The 16,530-nt window shown below is 39.8% G+C and overlaps 1 protein-coding gene across 1 annotated transcript; it reads right to left on the reverse strand.

Moving 5' to 3' along the window:
* Nucleotides 1–1,162: 1,162 nt before the first annotated feature.
* LOC149010934 (uncharacterized) lies at nucleotides 1,163–13,846 on the reverse strand. The gene is made up of 10 exons (XM_089162513.1): nucleotides 13,484–13,846; nucleotides 4,760–4,818; nucleotides 3,581–4,176; nucleotides 3,055–3,298; nucleotides 2,765–2,902; nucleotides 2,217–2,488; nucleotides 1,987–2,117; nucleotides 1,829–1,889; nucleotides 1,466–1,734; nucleotides 1,163–1,315 (listed from the first exon to the last, which is right to left on the reverse strand). The coding sequence occupies exons 1-10, from the start codon at nucleotides 13,844–13,846 to the stop codon at nucleotides 1,163–1,165; spliced, it is 2,286 nt and encodes a 761-aa protein (XP_089018639.1).
* Nucleotides 13,847–16,530: the final 2,684 nt, after the last annotated feature.

The raw sequence follows: 16,530 nt of genomic DNA on the forward strand, positions 1-16,530 counted from the left end.
CGTTCGTTTTGCCCAGTTCGTCGCCTAGCGAACTGGGTGAAACGGCGAAATTTCGGCGATATTTCCCAGTTTGGCAAATTTCGCCCCCTTGTTTCGATGGGTTTTTTTGGTCTAAATGAGTTGAAATTTGGTGGGTAGCCTAATTTGATGCCAATAAACACAATGGAATGATTGGTTTTGCCTAAAAACTCACCCAAATTGGTGTTCTTGATCGGTATATAATCGACTGTATATACCGGTAAAACTGTAATTTTACAACCTTATTTTAAACAATTAAACTAACATAAATAAGCACAAAAATATTATATTAGTAAGAAAAATACAAGTATATAATAATACAAATACAACTACTCAATACCAAGTACTATGCCTTGGTGGATCCATGTGTTCCAGCTTTGTCTCCATTGATAGTTGGGTACAAGGCCCATAGGCTACAACATTAAACTTCCGCTCCATTATTTTCTTGAAGTCATTCCAAGACATGTCATGCTGATGGTTGTTGACATACAAGGAAACCAGACCTCTGTAGTTTTCATCATCCATGACGGTAAAACTACTCCCCTCAGGGGGGTAACGTGAACGGAGCTCTTCAATTGACATCGTAGCATCGAAAGGATATCTATATGTTGCCTCCAACATAGCAGTTCTCTGTGAACAAAATGGAGGCATAAGCGGGACACCCTGATGCTGATAACCCCAAATATCATTACCCCAACCACCATATGTGTTGCCTTCCTGCGAACCCAAGCTCATGGAAGATCCATCATTATATCCATAGTGCGAACTCCTAGACGACATATCATCGTGTCCATAAGCAGAAGGGACACCATAGCCATAAGCAGGTGTGGAGCCTACAGACTCCTCCAAGATCATGGACCCCATCACTCCTGACAACCTATCCATTGGATCGAAATGGCTGTATGAGCCATATGATCGAGTATCGTCACTATAACCAAAGCCATACGACCCATACCCATGCTGGCCATGCATATGCTGCTCCCCCCCTGAAACTCCCCCCTCCCTGGCCGATTGTAGCTCGTAGGACGACCACGATAAAGCTCACCACCATGATCGTCATCCTGGGTGGCATGTGTGTACTGATCTCTCCAGTGTATCTCTGGGGGGGATCCTGTGCCTCTGATAATGGAACATGATATAGCTCCTATACTCCTCCTCCACCACCACCACCGTCGTCCTCATCATCCCTCCGAGTATGACTGGGACTAGGAGCAAGGGTGTCATTTGGATCATCATCTTGCGTGCCAGGCTGCACCATCCAATCTTCATCCACTGTGGCAGCAGCCGCCTGATGTACCTGCCCCTCTTGAGAAGCCATGTACTCATCTACATTAACTCCTGCAGCTTGAGCAATGATTGGGTTTGGCCTACCTCCAGGCTAGTCTAACACTGGCTCGCCCCTATCCAACAACCAATCCGTGAGTGGATGTTGGTCATCTGCAATGACCTCGAAGATATCATCGAGCTGGATGTCCTTGTATGTCCCACTATTAGTGTTTAAACGGCTATTCTCTAACTTCAGCCTCATGTTGTAGTGACAAAACACAAGGTCATTCAGTCGTTGACTTCCCAACCTATTCTTCCTCTGGGAGTGAATCATCCCAAATGTACTCCAATTCCTCTCACACCCAGAGGCAGAGCAAGTCTGGGAGAGGATCCGCATTGCCACTCTTCGGAGGTTCTCTACATCGCCCCCATATAGAATCCACCACTCAGCTGCATTATCACAAATAATGCAAGTTAATACTTTAATTATTAACAAAAATCCTACTTATATCACTTATATGTAAAATGTAATCATGCATCTAACCTGGATCATAATTTTGTCGGTTTTGAGTAGCAGCAACTGAACCAAAGGTCCCAGTGCATCTCTAAAGTATTTTATCTGCAATAATTTGTATTGATGGTTAGCTAAATTCTTTCACAAATAAAAAGCAAGTACTAAGTTCTAAGTTTCTAAGTTCTAACTTCCATATGGCAATTTGATTGGACCGTTGCGTTTGGCTCTAACTTCCCAATAACCTCCATAACGGCACCAAGTAGGTCTGACCGCAATCCCAAATTTTTAGTGTACTGATATTTTTGATTGAGATAATAGGCTGCACAATTCACAAACTCACAGTCAAAGAATTAATATTTACTACAAGTTACAAATTATTAATATAAGTAGTAAGTAATAACCCACACTAACTACTTACCCGCCCTATGCATCGGATGCATTAGATGAGCGGTCCATCTAATATCAACAATGTTCAAGTATGCAACAAAATCTATGGGGTTAGCTCTTTGGATTGCTGTTTTCATTCGCTCCAGGGCTGCATATATGTGCGGCATAGTGGGCCCCCTGAGGGAGGAATCAACCATATGTAAGACCTTTATTATAGGATCTAAGGTCTCCAGCACAATTCTCACATTCCTCCAAAACTCATCAGACAAGATTGTCGTCTGTGCGGTGCACCCACTACTAGTACTGAATTATCACAAACACATTAAGTTAGTAATAAATACTACATACTAGATATTCATATTTCATAGTATAAATGTATAAGAAGTTAACAACTTGTTAAATCAAATAGTAGAGACTATAGATAAAAAAAAAAAAAAAAAAATACTTACTTTGGTCCAACCCATGAGAACCACTCCTCTGATGAAAACATGGATCTCAAGCCCGTCTTCCGTTCTTGAATACTGTTGAGGGCGATGAAATTCGTGGCAAATCTCGTAAGACCGGGTCGCACTAGCTCACCACCGCATGCCTGCCTCATCATATGCAGAGCAACAGTATGATTGTAGATGAAATTTGTTACCTGCTTGGCCCTCTCCACTGTGCTCTGGATAATATTGATCTTGCCGATGTCCTTTAACATGAGGTCGATACAATGAACTGCGCAGGGTGTCCAATATAGGTTATATCCAGCTATATTCATCAGTACCTCACCGGCTTTCTTGAAGTTGGTGCCATTGTCGGTGACAATCTGCACCACATTCTCCTTCCCAACTTCATCAATCACATCCTGCAAAAGTCCAAGAATATACCTGTGGTCTTTTGTCTGCCCAGTAGCATCCACAGATTTTAGAAACACAGTCTTCCGATCACAATACACCATAAAGTTGATGATAGATTTTCTTGTCGGACCGGTCCATCCATCACACATAATGGTCCATCCATATGTCTCCCAAAATATTCTCAAACTACTGATGTACTCTTGCAGCTCCTCCTTCTCCTCAGTCAGGAAAGTGGTCAACACCTCATTAGGGGTAGGACCAAGATGTACAGGACCTACCTTTGCAATAGTGTCAACCATATTACTATAATAAGGACCCTGTGCCGTATGTGGTGGAACCGCATTGTAGTACATCCACTTCGACACTGCCTTCTTCACTTTCTTCACCATCCCTTTCCATGCACTTGTGATCTTGGGCTGCTTGGCCCCCTTATTTCTGAAAATATCAGGATCCTGCTCTAGGATAGGATCCGACCTCTGTGGATAGTCACGTGGACGTGATCCCCGTACATCAGCCGTAGAAGGGACCCTCTGACTTTGTGATCGGCTGAACATACCACGTATACCACCCCTGTCCCTAGATCCAGATGCTCCAGCCCCTGATCCAGATGATCCAGCCCCTACAGGCCTAGAGGTACCAGCTCCTGTAAATCTAGCTCTGTCCCTCTCCTCCTCCTGGTACTGCATCGCCCTACTCTCAGCCATCGCCCGTCTAACATCCCTCTCCTCCCGCTCTCTCAAATCAACAGGATCAACCTCCTGATCAGAATCTGAATCAACTCTGTAAGATGATGGTGCCCGCACCGCCTCATCCAATGCTTCATTTACCCTTATCCTGTCTTGTTTCTTCTTCCCCTTGTCTTTCTCCATCTCTCTAACTGCCTTTCTGATATCCGCATTCACCTCAGTGCAGGTGGCCACATCCTTTGAACTACCAGTGATGTGAGCCTTAAACCTATTTATGCCACCTGAATTCAACTCCTTACCACAGAAGTTGCATCTTGTTTTACTTTTGTTGCCATCAATTGCAACACAATACTGCCATGCAGGATCAACCCTCCCCCTCCCTGCAGACGCCGCTCCCTGTGTCTGTCCCTGTCCCTGGCCCTGTGAACCTGCTCCTCTCCCACTGCTAGACATGATAACTGTTGGTCTGTTGCAACAAAAATGATTTCATAAACAATTAAACAATACCAATATAATATTTTAAAGAATATTTAAATTTTTTCCGACAGAAGAAAAGGCTACCATATCAAAACCGACAATGAAACCATACAAGAAGCACTTGAAAATAATTATATAGGTATTCTATAATTTTCTCTAATTTTCAAAATCATTTTCCTTATTTATTACTAATTTTTTCAGTTTTTTTCATAATTATTTATATTTTATATTCATATTTTAATAAATTTCAAAAAATCAAATAATTATTTATTTGGTCAAAAATTATTCCGACTCCGTGAATCTGTAGATTGACCCATGGGGTTCCACATATATTTTTTTAATCACAATGCAACACATATATCATGCAAAAAACAAGCATTTAAAATGTATAAAAATACAATTTTTGACGCCCGAAAATAAATAAATAAACTACTTAGTGAAAAAAAAAAAATTCGACTCCATGAGTTTGTAGATCAGCCTATTGTATTCAACATATATTAATTTCATGCCCATCCAACAATATTATAGCATGCATTTTAAAAAAAAAAACAGTTTAGTGAAGAACAATTTACCTCTCAGATGAAAAACACCCAGATTTGTGTGAAACCTCGCTTAATTGTCGCGAATAATGCTATACCCGTCAAGAATGAAGTGAGTACTACGGTTTTATGTCGAAGATCGGACGAAAATATGGCCAAAACACCTAGAACTAGGAGAGAGAAGCGCTACATGGTGTGGGTGAGGAGAGAGAAAATCATAGAAATTCAAACGATAAATAATGAAAAAATCCCACCGAACCCGCATTTATCGCCGAATATCGCCGATTTCTCGGCGATATCTCAGCATTTATCGCCGAGAAATCGCCGAGATTTCGCCGATATCTCAGCGATATATTGTTAATCTCGTTTCGCCCCCTGGTTTCTTTTCGCCAGGGGGCGAAACTGGCGAATTTCGCGAAATAAAGTTCCATGGTTGTAACCACCAAACTTTAGAAATTACTAATAATGTAGATCCTTTAGCCAATAAATCGACATTACTATTAGTTGCCAATGATGGGTCAGTAAAGCGGTTAAAGACTCTATCTCCCATGGGGAGGTCTTGGGTTCGCACCCATTCAGCGGCATTAATTTGAGGATGTAATCGTGGTGCGCGCAAGCTGGCCCGGATGAACCTCATAAAAAAAATGTAAAAAAAAGAAGTTAAATTTGGCCAAAAAAAGACATTACTATTAGTTGATCTAGGAATAAAACATACATCCACAAAGTCAAACAAAACCAATAAGGATCTAATGCTCTCAGAAATAGAAAGACAAACCCAATCTAAGAAGTTCTCCTTTCCTAAGAGACTTAAGACTGCCGAACGACAATTAGAATGTAAACATACATCCAGAAAGTCAAACAAAACCAATGTAAACATACATCCACAAAGTCAATCTAAGGACTTAAGACTGTCCATGCTATTTGAATGATATCCTTGATAGTCTTGTGGCTGAAACTTAAAACCCATAGACTCTGGGGGTCAATAGCTCTTCTTCCGCCTCCTCCTTGGCAAATTGGGAATTGAACTCCTAGTTGGTTTTGGTATTGCTCTAGCCTCTAAGAATTGTCCTGCAAACATGAAAGGTGTCCATGTACACTTGGACATGTAAACATACATCCACAAAGTCAATCTAAGGACTTAAGACTGTCCATGCTATTTGAATGATATCCCTGATAGTCTTGTGGCTGAAACTTAAAACCCATAGACTTTGGGGGTCAATAGCTCTTCTTCCGCCTCCTCCTTGGCAAATTGGGAATTGAACTCCTAGTTGGTTTTGGTATTGCTCTAGCCTCTAGGAATTGTCCTGCAAACACGAAAGGTGTCCATGTACACTTGGACATGTTGTTAGGATTCGAAGAACAACCATAAACTTCTTTTAGAGCAAAGCTCGAAATTTAAGAACATAGAAGAGAGCTTTTAAGCGTCATGATTGAGCATTCTTTTAGTTATCTCATTCATAATCTTCATATATGAAATGATAAATTAATCATCAACGTAGTATAGTTTTCTTCTATAGTTTTTTTTTGGGTAAATATCACTTACTAACCATCTTAGCTGGACAAATAGCACTTGCACCCCCTCTTACTTGGATAATATCACTTATCTCCCCTCTTACCTAGCAAATATATCAAACACCTCCCCTCTGTTAACTTTCTCAAATTAACAGAGGGGAGGTGTTTGATATATTTGCTAGGTAAGAGGGGAGATAAGTGATATTATTCAAGTAAGAGGGGAGAGTAAGTGCTATTTGTCCAGTTAAGAAGGGGAGGTAAGTGATATTTATCCTTTTTTTTTTTTTTAAAGTTTTCTTCTAAATCTATGTTAAAAATAACAATACAATTCTTTTCAATTAAATAGTAAACATTGGAGGAATTATAACCAAAAGATTTGAAATCTCTGGAATTAAGTCTATGTTTGATTACATGAATCCAAAGATTTGAAATCTCTGGAAACATTGGAGGAATTAAATCAGGTTATAAAAGGGAGCCTTTTTTACGTTTTGCTTTGGTTAGCGTGTCAGTCCATTTATTTTGGACTAACGGACCATAATGGGTTAGACCAACCATAATGTTTCCATGAACGGATCCGTTACAATGAATCGGAATCCATGCTCTTGGTGGAGGCTTCCATCTCTAGGCGGTGGGATTTTTAGTAATAAATTCGACCTTGGTCTTCCATGTATGAAAGAAACTTATATTAATATCATCATCCTTCACCCTTAAATCAAAATTGAAAACCTCTCGCAACAGTCATTGACAAGTAAGACGAGGATTTTCTTTCCATTAGAAACAGTTCCAGCAAATATGCGCTAATTCGCTTCCTCCACAGCTTGTAAATTAGTAAAGCTAAATTTCCAAACCTGCTCTAATGGGGAATCACCTTGAAACTTGGTGGAAGACTACCGAATCACTTCTTCCCACGAGCAATGTTGAACAAGCCGAAAACCATTGAGCTTTAAGTAATAGGAAGAGCCCTAACAGAAAAACCCAAACACCGATCGAAGAAGTCCACAATCTCCGTAGATGGGTTAGCAAAGAAAATATTGGATTTCCTGGAATTAATTGCGAGGCCTGATTGAGAAGAAAACTCTGTAAATTAAGTGTTTAAGGTACGTAGAGGCATTATTGGGGAAAGCCTCTCCAAAGACAAAATGGTTGTTGGTGAAGCAAACCGAGGTAATCTCAGGCTTGGTGCAATAACGGTTACAATCAAACTCACCATTTTTGGCAACCACGCTGAGGGATTCAGTGAACACTTGAAGTACAATTTTGAAGAGCATAGGTGACATCGGGCACCCCTTCTGGAGACCTTGGTTGGCATAGAACAGGTTAGACTACGTGCCACTTAGAAAAAATCAGACAGCTAGGCTCAATAACATTGAACCACCCAGTTAATAAAAGGAGCTGGAAAATTCAATTGGTGGAGAAGAGTGAAAAGATAACTCCATTGGAAGAGTCGTACACATTTTTTTAAGATCAATCTTTGCCACAAATCTTGGCTGGCTCCGCTGAATATGCTAATCATGCTAAATATCTTTACAAAGAAGAATATTATTTGATCATTGTCTCCCCTCCATGAATGCTACCTAATTAATACCCACCACATAGCAAAGGACTTGTTCTAATCAATTGGCCAATAATTTAGCAATAAAATGATACACTAAGCTACTAATTGCAATGGGCCTAAAATCATTGAAGGTGGATTGAGATTCGCCCTTAGAGATCAAAGTAAGGCGAGATAACTTGATCTCCTTTGACATATGTAGGTTCCAAAAGAAGTCCATAATGGTGTGAAACTCCGAAGGCCCAACCACATCCCAAAACTTCTTAAAAAAGACATTGCTTAAACCATTAGTGCCAGATGTTGAATTGCCATTCGCATGGAACACAACATCATGGATTTCTTCATGAACAAAGGGGCGAATCAATAACACACCTTCCTTTGAAGAGAGAGAGACTAATTAACAAGAAGATCAAGTGTAATGTTCCATATCTTTTTATATTATTATTTTATAGTTGTGTTAGAATGTTTCAATCTTTAAGATTATTAAAGGATCATGGCGGTTGGACCATGAGTCAAGATGGTTGGTTTGATGGTTTAACCAAAAGGTTCGAGTGTAATTAAACGATGGCTTAAATGGAACTGGATTTCAAGTAGTATTTTGGTCGAGATCCGACATCGTTTGTGGGTCCCACAAAGATGAAATTAGACTTAACTAAGTACAATGAAATGATCAGCATAATTTTCTAAACCTAAAGATAATAATATTTACATCCTTATGTGGACTCTACGTAAGAAAATATAGTGGGCCCACATGTTCATAAAGAAGCCCACTAATTATTTAGTCATATATATATATATATATATATATATGTACATATATGTTGTGTTATATTATATTATATTATATTAATTATATAAAGTATGAAAAGTAAAGAGGAGAAAGAGTGCTGAAAGAGGCAAGAAGAAGAGAGAGTAGAAAGTTGATATATTGCTTGTGTGTGGAAGCAAGAAATAAGAAAGAGAGAAAAGATAGAAAGAGTACAGAGAGAGAAGAGAAAGAGAAGAGAGAAGAGAGAGGAGAAGCGGAGAGGAGAGAGAGAGAGAATGCAGAGAGAAAAAGATAGAGAGGAGAGGAAAGAGAAAGTAAAGAGAGAGAAAGAGAGGGAACACCTGCTTGGTTCCTACGTACTCAAAAATAGCCGATAATCATCCTAAATATCTAAGTCAAGATCAAGAGATGTACATGGAACATGGACATGTAAATGATATTGAATAACCTATGTATGTTATAAGCAAATGATTCCACTTAGTAAACATGTAGCATTTACATGTTAATATAAAATCTATCTTATTTATTTACATATGCAATCTATGGAAAGTGCATGATATATTGCTTTGTGAATAGAATATAAATGCATGGATCGAATGACAACTTCAGAATTTGATTGAAATGTTGATAGTATTCTAGAAGTGTTAATTAGGAATTTGAAATGATGTTTATGCTTGTTAAATTTTGAAATATTATGTATGTTTTCTTATTTAAATGATGGGATTATATGAATTGTATAAAGTCTTATTTAGATAAGGCTAAGTGATAATCGAAATGCAAAAGGTACATTGAAATGGACAGGGTATAGTAATGCAAGACTGAAATTGAATATAAATAGAGGAAAGAAAATGGATGAAATAATAAGAATTAAAGAGAAAAAAAAATGTTAATGGCTTCTGTAAGTCCTGGTACTTAGTGTATTCAAATGGGAGGTCATGAAGTAAGATTGAAAAGTAGAAAGATAGACTGGATTGATGATGGCCTCCTGTAGAGAACACCTAACTTTGTGTCAAAAGACTGAAAAGATAATCTCTTAATGAGAACCTCTAAGACTGAGACTGATGCCACTTATGTGGTTTAGATTGAAGGTGTCATCTCTACAGCTAGCGCTTAGGTCTAGTTTAATAAAGAAAAAGAAAAAGGAAACTGAAAAGAAAATTGGAATGCATAATACTATATGACTTTAATGTGATAATGGATGCATGATGAATTGCCTGACTTACTTACCTAGTTGTCTATATTGCTTACTAGGCCATAAAGCTCACTATTGTAAATGTTAACAGGTCCCCAGATGTAATATCCAGCCCTAATCTAACCCTGACTCTACCCCGGATCCACTGTTGTTTTTAGGTCCAAAGACCTGAAGCGGTGGTAGAAGAGACTTATGGACGCTTTTGATTGATAATTATGAGTCGGAGACCGAGCCCATGGACATTGACGATGATACCCCTTACTTGAGTACATTGTCGGTGTTTAATGAAAGTCTGCGCATAGGAGAAGAATGATTTAGTTGAAGTACCTAATGACCTCCCGTACACAATCCGAAGGTATTCCCCGAAACTAGACTTCTTGATTGAATTGTAGAAGAAAACCCCACTAAATTTGACCTTGTATAGCCCTTCAAAACCCTGTGTAAAGTTGTTGAACTAAACCTGACTTTTCTGTTGATTTATATTTTGGTCGATCCTCTTTGGTTGATGCCATCGACCAAGGACCATCGACCAAAATTTCCCAGTCAGCCAAGTTGATGATTCTTTGAAATATTCCCTATTCTATTTATACTAGCCTCGTGTTTTGAACCCTATTGCAATCATTTTCACTCATGAGAACGTGGGGGGAGCTTCCCAAACCAACTCCTAGGCATTTGTGAATGATACTCCACCAAAACTCATTGTTAATCATTGTTTCTTGTCTCCATCTACAACTACAAGGTATGATTCATCATTCCACTCTCTATTCAATCTATTTCTATTCTTTTCTATCCCTCTCTTGCTGTTGAGACCTTGGAGATGGTGCTACAACCTTGCAACCATCACTCCAAGTGTCCACTCTTGCTTAATTAACCTATGATCCTCTTACCTATCTATTGATGCTATGCCCCCATTTCAAGCCTAGCATATACATTCTTTGATTTTCTTCTTAACATCATGCCATCTTGTACAAAACTGAGGTGTATAGCATGTTATGTACATGTTTATCACTAGCATATGTTTCTAATCGAATTTCTATAAGTTCCCTTAGCTAATGCATGCCTTTTCAATGTCAATGCAATCAATTTCAATTCATGCTATGATGCTTGTCTCTTGAACTTAGTAGTTCAATTTGGGGCTTTCCATTTACACCATTGGATTATGTTAATTCCTTGAATGTAGTGTCCTCATACTATTCTTAAGCATTCCTCCGAGTTCCGGATTGATCCAAACTCCGAAAAATCAATTTCAGATCAAAACCCCCAAAATCCACTTTTCTATCCCGAAAATATTTTTGTCGATCCTCTTTGGTCGATGCCATTGACCAAAGACCATCGACCAAAGTTGTTGCTGACAGCAACCTTAGCCAGTTTTGACCCGTTTAACATCTGATCTTCCCGATTTCTTCTCTAACTTATTATTGATGTTTGTTTAGGGTCTTAACATTTCTTTTGGACCATTTCTTGGTAATTCTCAATTCATCATCTACTCAACCTAAGGTAAGGATGGTTATCTTCATAAACATATAGGCCATAAACTTATGATTTGTGCTTATACTTAAAGAACATAGTCTCTTAATTGCTTTTAAATTATTATAGGACTGTTATACATGTTTTAGGACAATAGTATTAAGATTCATATACTCTTGTCATATTAATTTATTATTCTTGTTACTTGTGTTCATGATGGACTATTTCAATATTATGATTTAACTTTTATCATGAAGATTGTATTGAATGCATGAGAAATGATGAACTTGAATATCTGATTGCTTAAGTATAACTTGGGATTGGGGAGTGTCCTATTGACGCTTCTGTCCTTGGGCATCGGAGGGAATAGTATGGGATGTTCTCCGAAGGTGCCTATCGACACTTTCCCGGGTTATTGGATGACATAAATAGGATGGTCTAGTTGTGTGGCTAGGATTTGTCCTTGTCGTGTCAGACACGAATCGGAAGGGCATTGAGACCGAACGACCTGTGGTAGTGTATGGTTTGATGGGCGATCAAGACCGGTAACCAACCCGGGAGGGGACATAAACCATGTTACGGATACCTGAAAGGGGCCATTTATTGGTAGGGTTGCAAATAGCTAGACTTGGGCTCACGGGAGCGCAAGACCGGTAACCAATCCGTGAGAGGACGTGAGAGCTTCTCGTTTACTATTTGTGGATGACCAATAGGGTTGATGAGTAAGTAATATGGGATTACGCTGACTCTAGTGTGAAGGATACCGGAAAGGATCGCCAGGGGCGAGGAATGGACGTATCTGGATCTGACTTGATATGATTGAGTAGATGACTTGCATTGGGCTAGGCTTTACTGTGACATGCGTCAGTACTTATACCAAACGGTGATGTTTGAGAGGACTTTTCCCAATTACCACGGCATTCCCAAGATACTGAATGGGTTGAAAGAGAGTGACTGACAACCCAAAGAAGTATGGTGCTATGACTTAAAGCATGTCTGCCATAGAGACTAGCATTTATAGAGTTAGAATCATATTTGCATCATATGTTTCATATCTCATTGCATTATGTTATGTTTTGTATATGTATGATTTTAAATTATGGAATAACTACCTTGCTAAGTTCTTCGAACTCATTCCTTTTGTGCAAATGTTGTTAGATTATCCTGCAGGTACCAAAGACTCTGATGGCACCTTCTTCGAGATGGACTTTGATCCCGCATACTACCCTCCGGGTGGTAGCTTCAGTGAAGATCAGAGTTTTGGTGCCGAAGAGGATTACTCTTCGTACCAGGGTTAGCCCCACGATAGTGCGGGAGCGGCATAGTTGGGCTTTCTTCATCCACACCTATGAGGAAATGATCATTAGGATAGAAGAAACCCTAGTCTAGAGCCCCATTTCCCTGGTTTATTATGGAGCAACTGGTTATGTAATTAACTTTCTTTGGATTATCTTTTGAAACATGGGATTGTAATTAACTTGATTATTACTACATTTCCGCTGCTTTGAGAGAGTGATTTCCACTTCTTCTCTCATCCTTATGATTACACTTATACATTGATATTATCTATTTCCGCACTCTGATTAATTGAATCTTATCTTATTCATTATATCTATTATTAGTTGCTTTTACCTTGATTATTATTGTTCATGATTGTGTTATTGCGTATGTGGGAGGCATGGTCCCTCGATTCTTGATCCTTGTACTGTGGATCACATTCCCGGGTATGCCAGATAGGGTACTGGCTGGGTGGATGTGACAGATTGGTATCAGAGCCCAAGATCAAGTGGAACCCCGACCACATAAACGATGACGGAACATTCCGGGTCACAGATCCAAAAGTGACTCAAGTGCTCTTAGAGGTGAATAATAGATAACTTGGATTAGAAACCAAATTAATGAAGCACAAATTGATTCATGAATAAGACACAATAATACAAATGAAATAATTGAACTTCATCAATCACATAAGAGAGTTTTACAAGTCTGAAAAGAAATACATCCAAGAAAACATAAAAGGTAACTCCTAGTACTATCTATATAGGTGATCGACTCCGATGATTTGTCTGATCCCTCCTAAGATCTGAACTCCTCCTCCAGTCGTGCAAACCTCTCACCTAGTGTGCACATGTGTAACTCCATCCTCCTCTGTCCAGCCTCTATAGCCTCCTGACGAGCCTCGATCCTCTCAAGTATGGAATGAATCGATGACTGATGAGAAGCCACACCTAGAGCCTCAGAAGTCGTGTGAGATGGACCTCTGACCTCAAAGAATTGTGGAGTAGGAATCTCCTCATGTCTCGGAACCTCATCATGACTCTGATCATCATCCTCCCCATGCTCATCGTCGTCCTCATCACCACTATCATCACCATCATCGTCGTCATTACCCTCATCCTCTGGAGTCTTCATCCCCGATGCATCATCGATGTCATCCTCATCCTTTGATCTCGCGGCATCGTGGAGCCCCATCTTCCTAATCAACCATGAACCGATGTCCTCACCTATGTCTCGACCCTGAATCATTGGTGTATCCTCCAAGTCCAAATCAAAGTACTCAAAAATACGAGTCAAAAGTCGACCAAAAGCCAAGTTCCTATCCCTAGGGAACTCAATCCAATCAATCATGACATTCTACATGATGTATGCTAAGTCAATCTGCACTCCAGTGTACATGCTGTAGGTAACCAATGCCTCCACCGCCGACACCTTGCTGTGGTGCCCTGCCTTCGGAAGGATGTTTCTCCCGACGATGCGAGCGATAACCCGAGCTGAAGGACGCATCACGGTACCACTCCGGGGCATATAGAAATTAATGTCATCCCATAGAGTCATGCATACCTCGTATGCCTCGTATGGAAGAAGAGCCTCAGTGATGTATGTACCGGCGGGAATCCACCAACGGGAATCTCGTACAATTGGGACATCTAAGATGAGAGCCAGTGTCCTAGTAGTGAAACTGATCTCCCTACCTCCGACCATAGAGTCCATGACTATCCTAGAACCATTCCATGGATCATCCTTGATGCGGTAAGTCAGGTTACTATAAAAGTACCTGACAAGATCTAGATAGACCGGATATGCTATGGTGTCAAAATGAAGCCAATCCATAGCCTCCAGTCTCTCTCGGATGTGAAATGTCTCTAACTCATCCACGACAACCAACCGTCCATGCTCGATCGATATGTCATGAAAGTAGTACTCATGTAGAAACTCAGCCATAGTAGTGAAATGCTCCTCGTCCGTAATCTCTGACCGGGGAACGTGTCCTCGACCTCTATCCACCCGTCGCCCTCCTCTAGGCAAGGTGAATTTGTTGAAACAAAGAAAGAAATTCATTTGGATTAGTCCCAGTGTATAATTGTTAAATGAAGGGCATTTTCGTAAATTTTTGGAAAATTTTGATCTTGGTAAAATTTCGATTTGATTATTCTAAGATGTGCATAAGACCTGTACAAACATGCTGGAATACTTCGTTTGGTGAAAATTCTTCTTTTTGACATCTTCAAGGTGAAAATTCAGCAAGTAGGAGAGAGAAAATCTCTCTTTTGGCTTGCATTTGTGATTTTTGATAAATTGGAATTTGACCGAATGGAAAGTGGGAACATCTTCCCCATAGTGAATCAGTCATGTAGAAATTTGTTTCATGTTAAAATTCATTTTGGTTTGAAAATGAGACAAGTTTTTGTAAAGTTGGATTTTTGTGAAATGAATAGTGATTTTATAACCAAAGTGTGTGCAATCTTGTGTTTGAAGCTTAGTCTTGCTTGAAAATTTATGGAAACATGTTTCTAAACACCTATATGCATGATTCTAACCATTAACAACAAGCATTATTCAGTTTTAATGAAAAACACATCAATGGTAAATGAAGTTTTCAATAAAAGAGAAAAAAGAAAGAGAACTTACTTGTGTTGATGATCAAGAGAGACTTGCAAGTGTGGTTGAAGCCTTGAATCAAGTCCTAGAACCTTTAAGAACCCTAGAAAATCGCTTTCCCCAGAGCCAAACTCGAAATGGTTGAGTGAGAAATGAAAATGAAATGAGAAGTGGGCCCTTTAATCTGATTTTTCTCGTAGACATATTTTGGTCGATGCCATCGACCAAGGAGCATCGACCAAAGTTGGTCATTTTGCTGCCTTGGGCTGTTTTTGGGAATTTTTGATTTTTGAATTGATTCCTTTGGATTTTGACCAATGTTGATTTATTTGATTGCTATATTGATAATTCTAACCATGATTTGAGTATCCTAATCATTGATCAAGTTGTTTTTGACAGATTTGAATTTTGGTGTCATTATCTTTGATTCCTGCAGAATGGTCCTGCTTAGAAATAATTTCGTTGGATCCAGTAGCGTCGGAAATGAGGAAACACCTGCTGGGGGCTCTGACCAGCAGACACAGGAAGATAGCCACACCACGAATGGCATTCTTGGTGCCCCCGATATCGGAAGTTTTAGAGATATCGCTAGCGTGATGACCAACATGATGCAACAGCAGGCTGCCCAATTTAACCAGATGATGGCTGGTTTTGCTACCCTTCGTAATGAGAACCGTGCCGGAGTTGGAACTTCAAATGCCGCAGCCCTCTTGTGGAAAGATTCATCGGGACACCCCACACCCGTTTGATGGAAAGTTTCCTTAAGTTACAAGTACCTTCTTTTACTGGAGTAACAAAGGACACTCTCTTTCCAAAAAAGTGGCTTCGAGAATTGGAGAAAGCCTTCAGACATTTGCAATGTTCTGATGCTCAAAAAGTGTTGTTTGTCGAGCAGAAGCTTCAGCATGAAGCTGATGCATGGTGGGCTTCCACTAGGCCTATCCTTGAGAATCTAAATGCTGGTGTTGTCTCCTGGGAGAAGTTTAAAGAAGCATTTTGCAAGAACTACTTTCCGGAAGCCGTAAAGGATGCCAAGGAGGCCAACTTCATGGCCTTGGTGCAGGGTACCTTGTCTGTGCTTGAGTATCAGCAAAAATTTGAAGAACTTTTCTTCTTCGCCCCCGAATCCATCAAGTCCGATGATGCCAAGGCGAAAAAGTTTTTCAAGGGTTTGCGGCCTTCTATCAAGGCATACCTCACTATCTTGCCTCTTGAAGGATATGCTTAGGTGGTCCAAAACTCGAAGAAGCTTGAAGAAAATTAAAAGAAAAATGCTCGAGTTCAAAGACCCTGGCAATCTAGGCCCCCTAGCTTTGTAGACCGCACCGATCGGCGTTTTGCTAGACCTGCTCCTTACCCTGCTCCTGCCTTTCAGCCAAGGAATTTTGGTCAGAATTCTAATTCTTTTCCTGTGAGCCATCATGGTCAGCCCA

This window comes from Hakea prostrata, chromosome 7 (genome assembly GCF_041222555.1).
Source record: "Hakea prostrata isolate BN-2017 chromosome 7, UWA_Hpros_2, whole genome shotgun sequence".
Classification (NCBI taxonomy): domain Eukaryota; kingdom Viridiplantae; phylum Streptophyta; class Magnoliopsida; order Proteales; family Proteaceae; genus Hakea; species Hakea prostrata.

Excerpts from the sequence above, each read along its gene's own strand:
- LOC149010934 (XM_089162513.1), bottom strand. The coding sequence starts at position 13,846 with ATGATTGATTGGATTGAGTTCCCTAGGGATAGGAACTTGGCTTTTGGT. Across the intron at positions 2,489-2,764 it reads GATGAGGCAGGCATGCGGTG|TACTAGTAGTGGGTGCACCG; the intron begins GTGAGCTAGTGC and ends GTGATAATTCAG. Across the intron at positions 1,316-1,465 it reads AGCTCGATGATATCTTCGAG|GTACATCAGGCGGCTGCTGC; the intron begins GTCATTGCAGAT and ends CAAGAGGGGCAG.